General features: G+C 38.2%; 1 protein-coding gene across 7 annotated transcripts in view; it reads left to right on the top strand.

Annotated features, from left to right (window-relative positions):
- Window positions 1–14,065, top strand: part of HECTD4 (HECT domain E3 ubiquitin protein ligase 4) — a 102,051-nt gene that overhangs the window by 54,862 nt on the left and 33,124 nt on the right. For 4 of the 7 annotated variants that reach the window (XM_059713376.1, XM_059713375.1, XM_059713374.1 and 1 more), the window contains exons 23-40: window positions 825–929; window positions 1,653–1,816; window positions 2,910–3,143; window positions 3,428–3,620; window positions 3,772–3,876; window positions 4,269–4,357; window positions 4,914–5,089; window positions 6,211–6,346; window positions 6,456–6,597; window positions 6,718–6,884; window positions 7,819–7,983; window positions 8,429–8,613; window positions 9,332–9,485; window positions 10,477–10,757; window positions 11,156–11,345; window positions 12,694–12,775; window positions 13,555–13,757; window positions 13,909–14,044. In XM_059713376.1, the coding sequence (XP_059569359.1) occupies window positions 825–929; window positions 1,653–1,816; window positions 2,910–3,143; window positions 3,428–3,620; window positions 3,772–3,876; window positions 4,269–4,357; window positions 4,914–5,089; window positions 6,211–6,346; window positions 6,456–6,597; window positions 6,718–6,884; window positions 7,819–7,983; window positions 8,429–8,613; window positions 9,332–9,485; window positions 10,477–10,757; window positions 11,156–11,345; window positions 12,694–12,775; window positions 13,555–13,757; window positions 13,909–14,044 (2,907 nt within the window). The remainder of the gene's footprint in view (window positions 1–824; window positions 930–1,652; window positions 1,817–2,909; window positions 3,144–3,427; window positions 3,621–3,771; window positions 3,877–4,268; window positions 4,358–4,913; window positions 5,090–6,210; window positions 6,347–6,455; window positions 6,598–6,717; window positions 6,885–7,818; window positions 7,984–8,428; window positions 8,614–9,331; window positions 9,486–10,476; window positions 10,758–11,155; window positions 11,346–12,693; window positions 12,776–13,554; window positions 13,758–13,908; window positions 14,045–14,065) is intronic. The other 3 variants (XM_059713380.1, XM_059713379.1, XM_059713377.1) reach the window with 1 other exon arrangement.

The following is a 14,065-nucleotide window of genomic DNA, read 5'->3' as shown; positions in this document are numbered from 1 at the left end:
AGCTCAAAAACCACTAAAACCTGTTAAATATAACATTTTTTTCTCTCTCTCATTTTGGTTTGGATTACAAAATAAACTAATATGTATATTTAAGAAATAGAAATTTAGTGGAAATCCATTGAAATTCCTATACATCTATTCACTTAAGCAAATGTGACAATGCGTTCAGTATGTTTTCTCTGATTCATATAATATCACTTCCCTTACGTAGTGGATGTGCACCACAATCTTACCTTTATTGTCCTATACTGTAATTGGGATTGTATGCTTGTTTCAGTTTTAGAGTTGTTGGCTTGGGAATGGAATGTCAGTTCCCGTTTTCCAAATTAGTGGAGATCGTAGAAAATTGTCAGGAATGGGAAGGTTCAGTAGTTTTGCCAGCAGCCCCTTCTATTCACTAGATTATTTTACCAGCTTTCTCTACTTGGAGAGCTTATCTCCCTTCCTGGCCACAGTGAAGGGCTGTTGAATTGGTCTATGCTGTCAGAAGAATAAAGGAAGTGTTTTAGAGGAAAGTGGTAGGCCTGTGCTATTTGGCCTCAAGACTTTATTGGTTATTCTTGTAACTCTGTGGCTATACCCTTTTCCCTTGCCCTGCCTTAAGTAGCTGGCAGCAAAGCCTAAGCAAAGTGAACCCAGAAAAGGATACTCTTGGAGGAAAGGGGAGAGGGAGGCCAGAGCTTAAATTAGCCTGCATAATTGGAAATAGAATACTTAAATCAACTGTCACTTTAAAATTAATCCATAAAATAAGCCACTTTTGTGAAAGCTGTGTTTGTTTACTTTATTGAGTGTCCCTTTTTGTCGTTCCTTTAAAATTGAAGGTGGAAGGAGATACAGTCACCTTCTCCTTTGAAATGAGGAGTGGCCGGGAGCACAACACACCAGACAAAGCCATGTGGGGCTTTGCTTGCACAGTTCGAGCACAGGTACTTGCAGGGTAACTTAAGTCTGTCACAGAGACTCAGCTTTATTTCAGAATTGTTTTGTGCAATATTAAATTTTTTAAAAATATGAAATTACAAAATGGACCTGGTAGCTGTTTTAGTAGCCATGTAACCTCTTTCTGTACCGAGTAAGGTTGCCCCGTCTTCAGCATCTTATTTTATTGGCTAGAGACGCTCAGGCACAGTTTAAAAAAAAAAAAAAAAAGGAAAGCAAGTGACATTTCTATAGAACCTTATTATTGAAGGCAACTTAGACCTTCTTTGAGTGTTAATGATCATGGGTTCAGTGGGGTGGTTGGGTTGGGTATCTCCTTATGAGCTGGGCATTAAAGGGGCTAAATGTTAAATAATGTCTCCAAACTAGACTTGGAGAAGAGGCAGGAAACTGAAGTCAATCACTAAGAGGAAAATTTGTACCACATGAGACAAAATCTGATTAGCAAGATAATAAGAGTCCCTGTCCTCCACCCAAGAGGACCAAGAATTATTTTTATCTGGCTCCCAGTTCTCTATGCTTGGGGTTTGATTCTTCCAAGCATTGATTTGCAGTGTATCTGAAAGTTTGGGGGGGTTTAAAACTGTTAGAGCATGTTTCATTGTGGCACAACTTGATTATGCTTACAGATTTTTTAAATAAGTTGCTTTGATTAGGAAGCAGTTGCAAAGGTAATTGAGCAACATGATTTATTCCTGTCCATACTGCAGGAATCTTCGGAAGATGTGTCAGGAGGCTTACCATTCTTAGTTGACTTGGCTTTAGGCCTCTCTGTGTTAGCTTGCTCTATGCTAAGGATCTTATATAATGGACCAGAAATTACCAAAGATGAGGAAACGTGCCACGAGCTTTTAAGATCTAAACTACTACAGAGGTAAAAAAAATCCTGGTTTAATCTGAGTTCAAATGAATTTGTTTTTTGAGGCTTTAAGAAAAAAAAAGCTTCTGTGGTTAAGATAGTTGTCATGTAATTGACTTGTTTTAACTATTTATTAGTGTTCTGTCTTGGCAATTTTCTTACATCCTATAAGCTGCTTGAAAGTTAAGAAATGATCTAAAGAGTAAAGGCTTTAATTACTAGGGTTGCGTGAATAGTGCAAAATGTGTGTTCTGTGAATATTATTTCACACTTAAGAGAAAATTTCCATTTGTGGTTTTTTTATATTAGCTTTTGGCAAACAGTTAAGTACTTGAGCTTTATCAGCTGAAATACTTATGAAAAGTGAATTTTTAACTCATTCTTGAATATTAGCTAAAAGCTAATTCCCAATTTGTGGTGGTAGCTTGGTAAGTAATGTGGCATTTCTGTTCTTAGATTGAACAGTTCGAATAACTGACAAACTGCTTGAATTGCAAGTGCTTCAGTCTAATATAAGTTGAGATATCTGGGCTGTGTGGGTTAGATATGTAAATTACAGCACAAGTTGTAAAAGCAATTTAAATATGCACTGTTAGGGTGACTTATGGACACTAAGAATTATCGTTCCTTGAATGTGCTGAACTTTACAGTCTCTTCAGAAAGGATTCATTAACAGAAAAAGACAAAATTCCTTGAATGAATTATTCATTCCAAATTAGGAACTCAAATTACATGAATTATCTTTTCTGACCTTTAACCCAATGCTCTGACTTTGTTAGAGGATTGTTATGTGTGCATTCTGGACTTTCTGTGCACTGTTCTGCTTTAGGCTATGTTTTCATTCCAAACAGATATATGATGATTCACTACAACCCAAGGGTGAAACAGTCAAAATTTGACTCTTATCAATGCTACTTCCCATATGTTGTGGGGTTTAGGCACTGCTTAGAATACAAGCCACATTCTTTCTTGTTCTCAGAGAGCCACATGTACCCCGTGGTAGGCAGGAGGATGTTCTGAACCATTCTGTCTTTTAGGATGTGAAGAGTAAGAGTTAGAAAGAAACTAAAAACCCCTTTGATATCTGTACTTTTTTTCCCCCCCTCAGATGTCAATGGCAGGTGGAGGCAAATGGTGTAATATCTCCAGCCCTCACTCCAAGTCCTTCTCCACTGCCTCTTACCATAGATGAAGATCGAGAATTCACATATCCTTCTGATGTTCTTGTGCCTCCTGTGGGACACTACTTTGATCTGCCTAGGATCAGGCTGCCTCCAGGAATCATGATAAAACTCAGGGAAATATCTGGACGTGCTCGGCCCCAGTTTAGACCTAGTATAAAGTAAGTAGCCGTGGCTTTTCCACTGTTTTCCCAACTCAGTTTTAGTAATAAGATGGCTGATGCATAAAGGAGACAAACTAAAATGAAATCTTTGACCTCTCAGTGGTAGTAATTGCAGGGAGATGCTTGCAAAAATATATTGGAAGGAAATTCTTTTCAACTTGATGGCCTTAAGTTTAATGTTTGCATTGTTGTTTATGTAGGCTAGTGAATTAGAAATATAAATTGTCAAAGTATGCAGTGAGCCTTGCCCTAATCTGTTTGTTTTCCACCTGTAACATCAGAGAAGTGATTCAGCCAGAAGTAATGGAAGAGATGGTAGTTTCGTGTGTTATTAAACATTTGAACTTGGTTGATGCACTCCAGTCCCTAATAAACTTTCAGTATCAGGAAGAGCATGCGGAGGAATATGACCTTCTGTGTAAAATTATGGGAGAGACCTTCAAGAAGCTAAATGCCATGGAAAGACAATTGCAGGTAAGAAAGCAAAAGACACGTGAGCAAAGGATGCTATTGAGGCATTAGAAATGTAAAAAGTATCAGTGCACTTGACCACTTGTTTTCTGACTGAGGTTAAGATGAATGAATACATCTGTATATTCAGTATTGGTTTTCTGGCTTTGAATAGAGTGTAGCTGAACTGGAACAGAAATGGCAAAGTGAAGTAGATGATGCCATGCATGGAAAGCTGGAGAACAATTTTCCATTCTTTTACGATTATCATTTCAATGAGGTGAGCTCTGCACTTATTCATGCTGATAAGACTTTGCTGTTTTATTTTTGTATTTATGGACTGCAGTAATAGCCTTTTATTTATTTGCTACATTGTTTTACTATGTTAAATGCATAATGGATACAGAAAGGATAGCATACTTATGTGTAGGCTGAAGATAGACATTTTCTATAAATGTCAACCAGCATTGCTTTTTGGAGTAGTCTTTTTTTAAGAAGTAAAAGGAGGGGTTTTTTAAGGAATAAAATCTCACAAAAATATGTGACCAAAGTAAACTGGAAAGTAGTAAATATTATAACTGCTGCCATGCCTAGTGCTTGTATTCAACAAATCACGGTTCTATTCAGTCTTTTATATTTCAACCTTTCTTCCTCAAATCCTTTTATCTACAGAGTAAAATGAAAGAACTGGAACTTTTATGTTCAATGAAAGAAGTGTCCTTTGATGGAAGTGATCTTGAGAATGTGGTCCTAGCATTAAGGTTAGTGGTTGGATCTGTTAGCTGAGTTTTTAGTCCTCTGTTCAGAAAGATAGATAAGGAAATGAGTGACATGAAGCATATGTAGAGTCCCATTGAGTTAAATGAGATTATTCATGGATTTAAAGTTATGCATGTAAATAAGCATCCCTTTAAACAGGGTTGTGAATCCTATATAGTAGCATTCCTGACACATTGATATGGAACAGAAGCGTTAACTAAATAATATTTTGAAGACAGAACTTTTAATTCTATGGAAAGGTCTTTCCAGGCGTATATATAACTCCTACATAAAGGAGACATTATTTAGGAGCAGCAGAGTTCATAAATATTAAAACATGTTGATTGTAAGTAGTTACCTCATTTGAGATGTTTTACAGAGAGACGGGCAGAATAATCCTATTAGATTCTTCTGTTTTCTGGTTGAACTTATTTCTTGACACGAAAAGCTTAAGTCTACAAGATGAACAGATCTTTACATAACTTTCTTTAGTGAAGTTATATTTTTGGCGGCATAAAAATAAATAAGCGTGCATTGACTTTTGTTTTATCGTTTTAGGGAGAAATTTTTTCAAGAAGTGAATTCTTTGGTTCAGAAACCCTCTCATCCTCTGGCTAAAACAAAAACCTTAGTAAAGAGCCTGATGAACAGAGCAGAACTACTGCTGCATGTTACTATTGCAGCCCAATCTGGTATCACAAGAAGTATATCCGGTACACCTGCTGAGACACCAGGTACCAATTTACATTACATCTGATATTTAATATTGTGTGTTTATTTACCATTAATTAAGTTAAACATTCCTATATTTTGTGTTCTAAAAAGCACTGTTAAAAGCTTGAAAATTATGTTTCTCTTATTTTATTCTTTTCCATTCAGTATGAACTGTATTTTTGTTTGCAAGAACAGTGAACCAAAATAGTGTGCTGTGTGCCACCATTGTCATTTTGCCATGAGCAGAGCTGATTGCTGAATTGCAAAGGCAATGGTGGAAATTTGCAAAAAAAAAAATTTATAGTTACTGCAAACATAGGTTTAGGGGAGTTTTTTAAACACTTGAATGTGTAGCATTAACTTTAAAAATTAGTCTCCTGACATGATTCACTAGGTGATATAACCAGTGTTAAAGAGAATGAGAGTTTTAAATTCTCAGAATTTATACAACATTTTCACCTTTAGCATGTTTATCTAACATTTTGCTGCTTGGCTGGATTCCACTTCAAACATCAGTTTTATGGGGTAAAATATAAATTAATGGGTAAGACTTTTGTCTGTCTATTCTAATTTCTGGCCAGGGCAAATATTTATTCTTAGGGAAGAGTTGCATTTCTCCATATTGCATCCAATCATATATGTTCTCTGCATGTGGATTTGTGGGATTTTACTTCCTGGCCAGTCCAGAAGGATGAGGTTTAACTGCCATTCTACCACTGTTAACTTGCATAGCTGTTTTGCATTTTAAATCCGGCTGAAGAATGTCTGCCACGTAATGGTGAATTCCACACATTGGTTACATGCTGCAGAAATAGCACCTGTTTTAAGATATTATTTCATATGTCTATCAGTTACTATCTGATTCATCTCCTTCCCCAGTCTCCTAAAGTGTTAAACGCTACAAACAACCAGAATGAAAAGCATATTTTAATTAGAAATGGATACCTTGAAATAAGGTTTAAATAATTGAGGTTGCCAGCAGGAAAGTCATGGAAATTGAATGCATAGCCCTCCCAAACCCACAGGACAGTGTGCAATTCAGTTTTACAATTTTTGTTCCATCATTTTACTAGTTGAAAACAATATGTAAATGAGGTGAGAGATCAGGGGTGACTGTCCTGTCTGTTCTGTGACTTTGCAGCCTGTAAGTCAGCATCTGAAACCAAAGTAATCTCTCATGCTGTCCGCCAGCCTGTCTTCTTGCGAAGCATGTCAGCACCTTCTGACCTAGAGATGATTGGAAATGAAGATTTGGAGTTCACTAGATCAAGTCAGAGGTATATAAATGTTCTTCCACTGAGTTTCTAAATGATGCACTCTATATTGTGAGTTAAATTTTCTGTTACCAGTCCATTCCTTTAATTTCTTAAGTTCTGTTTTCCCCAGACGACGTCATGTTACCAGTCATAGGAGTAGCTCTTTTACTCTCCTTCAGTCTTTGACCATTGAAGACAGCAGAGATAAACCTACGTACAGTGTCTTATTAGGGCAGTTGTTTGCTTTCATTGGAACAAATCCGGACCAAGCGGTATGTCATGTTAAATAAGCCAAATCATTAAATAGTGAAGAACATACATGTTGTCAAACCTTTTAAGCTGGAAGATACAGATGCATATCTCATAACAGGACTTCACTGTGTCTCTTTTAGGTGTCTAGCAGCAGTTTTCTATTAGCTGCTCAGACCAGGTGGCGTCGTGGGAACACAAGGAAACAGGCTCTAGTTCACATGAGAGAGCTGCTGACAGCAGCTGTTCGGGTTGGTGGTGTTACACATCTTGTGGGCCCGGTGACTATGGTTCTTCAAGGAGGGCCAAGGTAAGTTGCTCTCCGCAACTTTGGGACCAAATGATGAGACGATTGGCTGCCCAAGTCCACACCATTAATATGCAGTCTTTATGCCATGACCAGTTCTCTTGTAAAGCATTTCAGGGTTCCTCTCAGTATTTTCTACAGTGCTTCAGAAGAGCTGCTAGCTAGGTCCAGTAATTGTCAGATAAGGTACATGTATCACAAAGTCTTCTGGGGCACTGTGTTAATGTTTAAGAAGAGCTAGTTGCAAGTTGGTTTTAGTAAATTCATCTCAATGGAAGACCAAAGACAGGGAAAGAAATACAAGTTGGGAGCCCCCCCCCCCCCCAAGATACTTGCCACTGACATAACTTGTAAGTTGAGAATTGAGGGAAGCGAAACTCTGGGCCTAGTTTCTATTACGGTTTTTAATTCCTGATGACTGTGTAGGAGTAGGAAGGAAAATGGACTGGCTATTCAGTTCGTAGGGATGGTGTCGTATATGTTTAACTGAGGACATGAGCTCCTAAAGCAGAAGGGAGAACTCTGTTCATCTGTGATCCAAGTCTGCAAAATAAAAAAGAATTGACAAAACCTGTGTGTGTGGATTTTCCTGATACAGGCTAACGCATTTTGAGGTTTTTGTTAGGGTATTTTATGAAACTTTAAAAATAAATGCAAATATCTGTCTGGATTTTTAACCTTAAACTCGTAAGTGAAATTAATTTCTTATTTGGATAACTTTGGTCTGTGTTGCTTTAACTTAGTATTGTTCTGTTCTCAAAGACTACCTGCAGAAGACTGCTGTATTTTTAGCTTTAAGAGTTTCTTACCATTTTATATGAATGCAGTATAGATTTTTTTTCACATCAATCTCGTGAATTCTTTCATATTGTGCAGATGTCCTATAGCTGTATTGGTAAGTGTATTAATTCTATACGACACAAATGTCTGATTTCAGACATTTAACTTCCAACAGAATTGAAGAGCTCACCTGTGGCGGGATGGTGGAACAGGTGCAAGAAGCCTTTGGAGAGACCATGACTTCAGTGGTTTCATTGTGTGCTCGCTATCCCATTGCCTGTGCGAATAGCATTGGCCTCTTGTGCACTATACCTTATACAAGGTAAGAACGGCTTTTCCTCAAGCAAGACAAAATGAAATTAGTGCTGATACAGTTACGCTGTGTAGTAAACTGTTGTGTAGAGGGCACTCTATTTTTCTGGTTCCCTCACAGTCTGAGTTCAGTAAGTGGTATTTAACCATTGTTAGCGTAAAGTCAACTCTGTAGGCTATAGACTTCATCGTGTCTTGGTAATGCTTTATATAGCACTTAATCTTCTCTTGGGCTTGGGGTAATGAATATGATGGGCCAGGGGTAATACTGATGTATATCTGCAAATATTCCACTGCTTTTCCTTCAAGGGGACAAAATGTAAGGCAGGAAAAACAACACAAGAAACATGTACATTGCTGAGTATCAGGAAATGTATGATAGACTTGTGTGTCTAGCAAAAGACTGAGAAGTTATTGAAGTAGGATCTTAATGCTTCTTTTTTTCTTCTGGGCAGGAGTGAAGAGAAGTGTTTGGTTCGCAGTGGCCTGGTACAGCTTATGGATCGGCTTTGTAGTCTGAGCAGCCAGACAGAATCCAGCTCGAATGAAAAGCAGACTAAGAAACAGAAGGTGGCCACTATGGCTTGGGCTGCCTTCCAGGTTTTAGCCAATCGCTGTGTTGAATGGGAAAAAGAAGAGGGTAGGAACAGTGTTAATAGCTTTAATTGTACATATTTTAAATTGAGAAGAAACAGTAAATGTCTCTTAAAATATTGCATTGACTAGGCACTGGCATTTAGCAGTAGCAGTGTTATACACAAACACTGAATTGGGATTCAAAAACGGGGAGGGGGGAGGTTTCTAAATGAATCAAAGGAAATTTTTCATTCCAGAATGTTTCAAGGGGCTAGAAACGGTTCATATTCTTCCTTGGCATTACTGCATGGGAAGGATTTTATCCTTTGTTTTTGTCTCCTTTTTAATCTTACAACTCTGAACTTTAAACAGCAATATTGACTCTTTTATTTTTGTGCTTCTAGAACATCATGTTTCTAAAGTAATCTGAAATTTCTCGTAGCTAGACTTTCCAGAGATTGGGTTTACTTTTTATGTGAAATGAGTAAAATTACTCATGGGGAAATGACCAAAATTACAAACATACTTTAACGTGTCTTCATATAGAGTGTAGTCAAATGCACTTTACTGGCATAAGCATGTATAAGTATTTGTCCATTTGCTACTTAGCAACTTCTTTTTACTTGAGGTTGGATTTCATTTAACTCAGAGATAAAAAAAAAAATATTGTAGAATTTGTAAGCAAATGCTGTACTGTAAATGTATTGTTCTGATCTCTTCCATTATGTGTAATGTTTATCCCCGCTCCTTTCTACCATTGTGATTTCTTATCATTTTTGCAGGTGGTTCAACAGAAGCTGTTCATTCTGGTCTGGCTCGTCAGGTCTCCAGCCTTCTTACCAATCACCTGGCTCGAGCTACAGAGTGCTGTGGTAACCAAGCTGCTGGAAATGATGCACTTCAAGATGTGCTTAGCCTTCTTAATGACCTGTCAAGGTGGGGGAAGAACTCTGACAGCTAGATTCTTTTTAATGTCTGAATTACTCTTCATTGTGGTAAAAGTCGCTTCATTTTCTCTAATGGAAATAGCAAATATAACAGCATTTCTTTAAATACCATCTAAAGCTAACAGTATAAACTTGTGTTAAATCTTGGTACATAATCCCTTCATAACAATAGGTGATGGTATGTAGACTTAGTTACGCACTCTAGCTAGAATCCACACTCTGGCCAAATCAATGGGGTTTTCTCATAACTTTCATATGTTTATTGTTGTCACTAGTCTGCACATTTTTAATGTTTGTTCAGCAGTCAAACTGCTGACTTAATGCCATGCTGAACCTGACCCTGCTGACTCACATGTGCAGTTTTTATTGACTTCAGTAGGAGCAACTGGAACAGCCACAGGACTGGAATGTCTGCAGCCTCAGATACTACTTTTGGTATTTGTCTATGTATGGGGGTTAGTGTTTGATTAGTGACATATGATGCAAAGTTGTAACAGTTCAGCAATTAATAATCATCGTGTTTTGTACTGAGCTGTGCAATACATCTGAAAAAGGAGATTAAGGTGGCTGGATACCATAAAGCTTCTTGCTTTTTTTTTTTTATTTATAAGCTTTGGTGCCTAACAGAGCTTTCCTGAAATTTTTGAGCATGCAGATAAACGGTTACTACATATCAACACTTAAACTGTCATGGTATAATATTCATCTTAACATTTCAAATAGTAGAGCTATTTTCAGGGCTGTGTTCTTGGTGATCCTGTGGGAAATAAGAAAATGGCATTCTTTGAGAGGCTCAAAACACTGAAGACAGATAAGGGGTTCCCATTCATCAAGCACTTCATAATAATGTATTGATCATATATCACCTTTCAGACCCTTTTTCCCTGAGGCAGACTGTCATGTTTGATTTCAAAAGTATAATGAAACATGCCTGTTTTTGCAATTAAAAAGAGAGGTAACTAGGCTCTTCTTTCTCTCAGGAGTCACATAGGGAAAGCAATCTTGAGTCAGCCAGCCTGCGTCTCCAAACTTCTGTCACTTCTTCTGGACCAGCGTCCTTCACCAAAGCTGGTCCTTATAATCCTCCAGCTCTGTCGTGCTGCACTTCCTCTCATGAGTGTTGAAGACTGTGGAAATGTTGAACTGCCCCCCTGGAGTTATTCTGTACCCTCCCTGAACAGTGAACAGGACGACCCCAGTGACCCAGCCTCCAAGATTGCATCTCTGCTGTTAGCAAAACTGGCAGACTATGTAGTACCAGGTGCTAATATTTTCTCACATTGCAGTAGCTTGAGAAACTGGGAGGTGATTCATGTTTGTGCAAGAATCATATGCTGACAAAAGGCTCAGAAAGGATGATGTGTTATATGTGAATGTTCTAAAAGTGAACTTGTCGAAAACCTTAGCAGCAGGATGAGCTAGCTATGTCTATCCAGCATTAGACATATTTCTTTCACTCTTTCATCCTGCCTCTTTAGCATAGCTCAGTTATCGGAATATATCCGAATATAACACTTATTGCGGGCACATGAAAGAGAGCTCAGAAATATTTAAAAGCATTATTGTTAAAGTCAGGAAAGTCCATCAGTGAAGTCAGCGTCAAAGCAAATGGCATTTAAAATGCTTGACAATTGTTCTGCTTTTTCTTTTTGATTGAAGGGTGCCAAACTGTTCTTTCTCCAACTGCTTCTGAGCCAGATACAGCTCTGGCAAAAGCCAGTCCAAAAAATTCCATAAAAGGAGATAAAGATCCTGGGGAAGAGAGTGAGGCCGTGGATGGTAAACTTTCTATTTTTATTCATAAACGGGAAGATCAGTCGTCCCATGAAGTTCTTCAACCATTACTGAGGTAACTTTAATTCAGTGGATTAGAAATAGCAAAGCAGTTCGGGGATTTCCATTTCTGGTCCTATTCTTCCACAGCTATGGAAGATGTCAGCTGGAGATGACACTAAATGAGAAGGCAAAATGTGTTTCATATTCTATTATGTACTGTTGCTGCTTGCAAATAAGTTCTGATGCACAGCGTACAGTTACAGAGATAGCAGTGTACGTAGCTATGCTGAAGTTGAGACAAATTAACAGCATCAAGAACATGGATCGCAGCTCCATTAGCTTCTGTGCGTGCACATATATACTCTAAAATTCAAATTTCTATTTATGCCTTAATATAGATGGGGGAAAGGTTTTTCTTTTTCTTACTTCATGCATTTCATAGTATTTGTTGTATATCCATCATCCCTGTTTTGTTGATGGTTAATTGTACTTCATTTCAGAAGCACTAAGATAATGACCTCAGATTTGAATCTCAGGGAAGTTTTTGTGCATGTTTGTCTCCAGGCCCTGCAAGAATTTCCTGCCCAATGATGATAACTGTAGCCAGGATGAAAATCTGTAGAAGGAGGGAGGTGGTAGAGGTGTGACAGAGGTGTGGCCTGTCTTGTGGACTTATTCTTATGGAGGGGTTTTGAATAACCTAGATATGTTAGCAAAAGAGCAGAAAAACCTTCAATGTATTTTTTTTAACATTAAAACCCAGAACTATCTATTTACAGGGCTGTAGGTTATAGCTGTGTCGGTCTAAGGACATAGGCACACAAGGTTCTTTGGGTAAATTTGGTATCTTTTACCCAAAGAGCCTTGTCAGACCATCTAGTTAAAACCTACTAAAAAAAGGTTAAGGTCCTGTCTTAGTCCTGTAAAACAAGGTAATATTGCAGATGGTAGAAATATCAACAGAAAAAAAATATGTTAAGTGCCACTCCCAGTAAATGGCCGTTACCTGGATAATTAGTTTGTTACGAGGGGTATATAAGTGGTCTCAGTTGTAGGTCATACTAGTTTAGATTTTGATTTCTGAAAGTATCTGAAGAGATGCCTCCAAAATAAAAATGGGAGACTGGCCTGGAAGAAGCCATGTTGGCAATGCATTATTCAGCTCCACTTGCTCTGAGTCAGCCGTGAACTGGTGCCTCAGTGCAAAATGAAAAGGTACTGTGCCAGACTGCTCCTGCCAACACTGCTGTCTTCCAGAAGCTCTTCACCACTCAGGGCTATCTAAGCAGCTCATGAAACTTTTTTTGTAAAATTAGAAGTATTACTGCAGCATTGCCAACAAATTCCAGTGTGAATGTTTTAACTACATTCCACCTATTTTTAACTACATTCCACCTATGCCTTTTGTTCTTTCTCTGTAGTAGTTCAGAGGGTCGGCCGTTCCGGCTTGGTACTGGGGCTAACATGGAGAAAGTGGTGAAGATGGACCGGGACATGACTAAGGTAAGAACAGAATGAAGGTGGTTATTTAACACCTTTCAAGGTTATGAACCGGTACATTCTCATTTCCCCCATTTGTTCTTAAATCCTGTTTAAAAGAACCAGGAAACTAAACTTAATTCACTTCAGAATGAGTTCTAAAGAGAGCTTTTTCCTAACAGTTTTAGACTGCCAGAGTCTATTGACATGCATGTATAAATGCTTAAAGACGGCTGTTGTGCACTACTTGCAGTGGTGGATAAATCCTGCAAAAATAATTTCTGCTGTTATTTTCCCAAACAAATTTGGATGAGGCTCCTTTTAGTGTTCACTTTCTATTGGCACTTTAAGGAGACCGAGTTTTACTCGGAGGAGGCCTAAATAACGTGAATGTCAAAGCACATGTTAGAATATTTATGCAAACTGAGTTTAAAGTCATACCTGTGAGTATTTGTGCCAGAGGCAATGATGGATTCTTTAATCAAAACAGAAACAATACTCTCTGGCTGTCTGAACAGTCAAAACCAAGCTAAATTATGCTGCTTGAATACCTAACCATGTCAACTCCACACCAACTTATTTTTGATTAATTCATAGGGGAGAATGGAGAAAAATCTGTTCCATGTGAATAATGAATAAATCTTAAGGAAGTGGTGGATCTGTTTTGTGAATCTTCCACAACTGGAAAAATAATTTAAATTTGTTATATAAATGATATCCTTTTAGCTCCATCTCCATGGATTATATTTAATCTGAACTGAGCTAATTAATTATTTTCCATACCTCTGACATTTCCTTTGTAGAGTGGCTGCTGTGAAGTTATTACAGAAGAGGCAGCTGCCGCTCTTCGAAAGGCAACCAAATGGGCACAGTCTGGACTAATTGTCAGTGTCGGGCCCCCCATTGAAACTGTCAGTCCAGAAACCACTAGTGGCTTGTCAACTGGTGACAAAAAGAAAACTGCTCAAACCTCTATTTGCAGGGAGAGGAATTCTGAACTCGCAAGGTAAGCAGTCATGGTGGCCTCTCGACAATAGCATAATTGTCTTTGTCTTTGTTTGTAATCAGAGCAACTCTTGGAGTCTCCTTGGCTGGGTTGGGGAAAGGTAACGATTGTTGTGTGAGTATTGGGCCAGTGAATATTTTCTTCTGTACAGAACGGATCCTGTGAGACCATTCATCAGTGGGCATGTTGCAAACAGCATGGCAGCAGAGGTGATTGCTTTGCTTCACAGCTTGCTGATGGCACCAGAATCTAATGCAGCTCAAATATGGACCACAACAGCTGAAAAAGTAAGCAAAAGTGGTGTCAGT

Source organism: Alligator mississippiensis, chromosome 10, assembly GCF_030867095.1.
Source record: "Alligator mississippiensis isolate rAllMis1 chromosome 10, rAllMis1, whole genome shotgun sequence".
Classification (NCBI taxonomy): Eukaryota; Metazoa; Chordata; order Crocodylia; family Alligatoridae; genus Alligator; species Alligator mississippiensis.
Note: the sequence above shows the minus strand (reverse complement) of the source record. Positions and strands in the feature narration are given on the sequence as shown.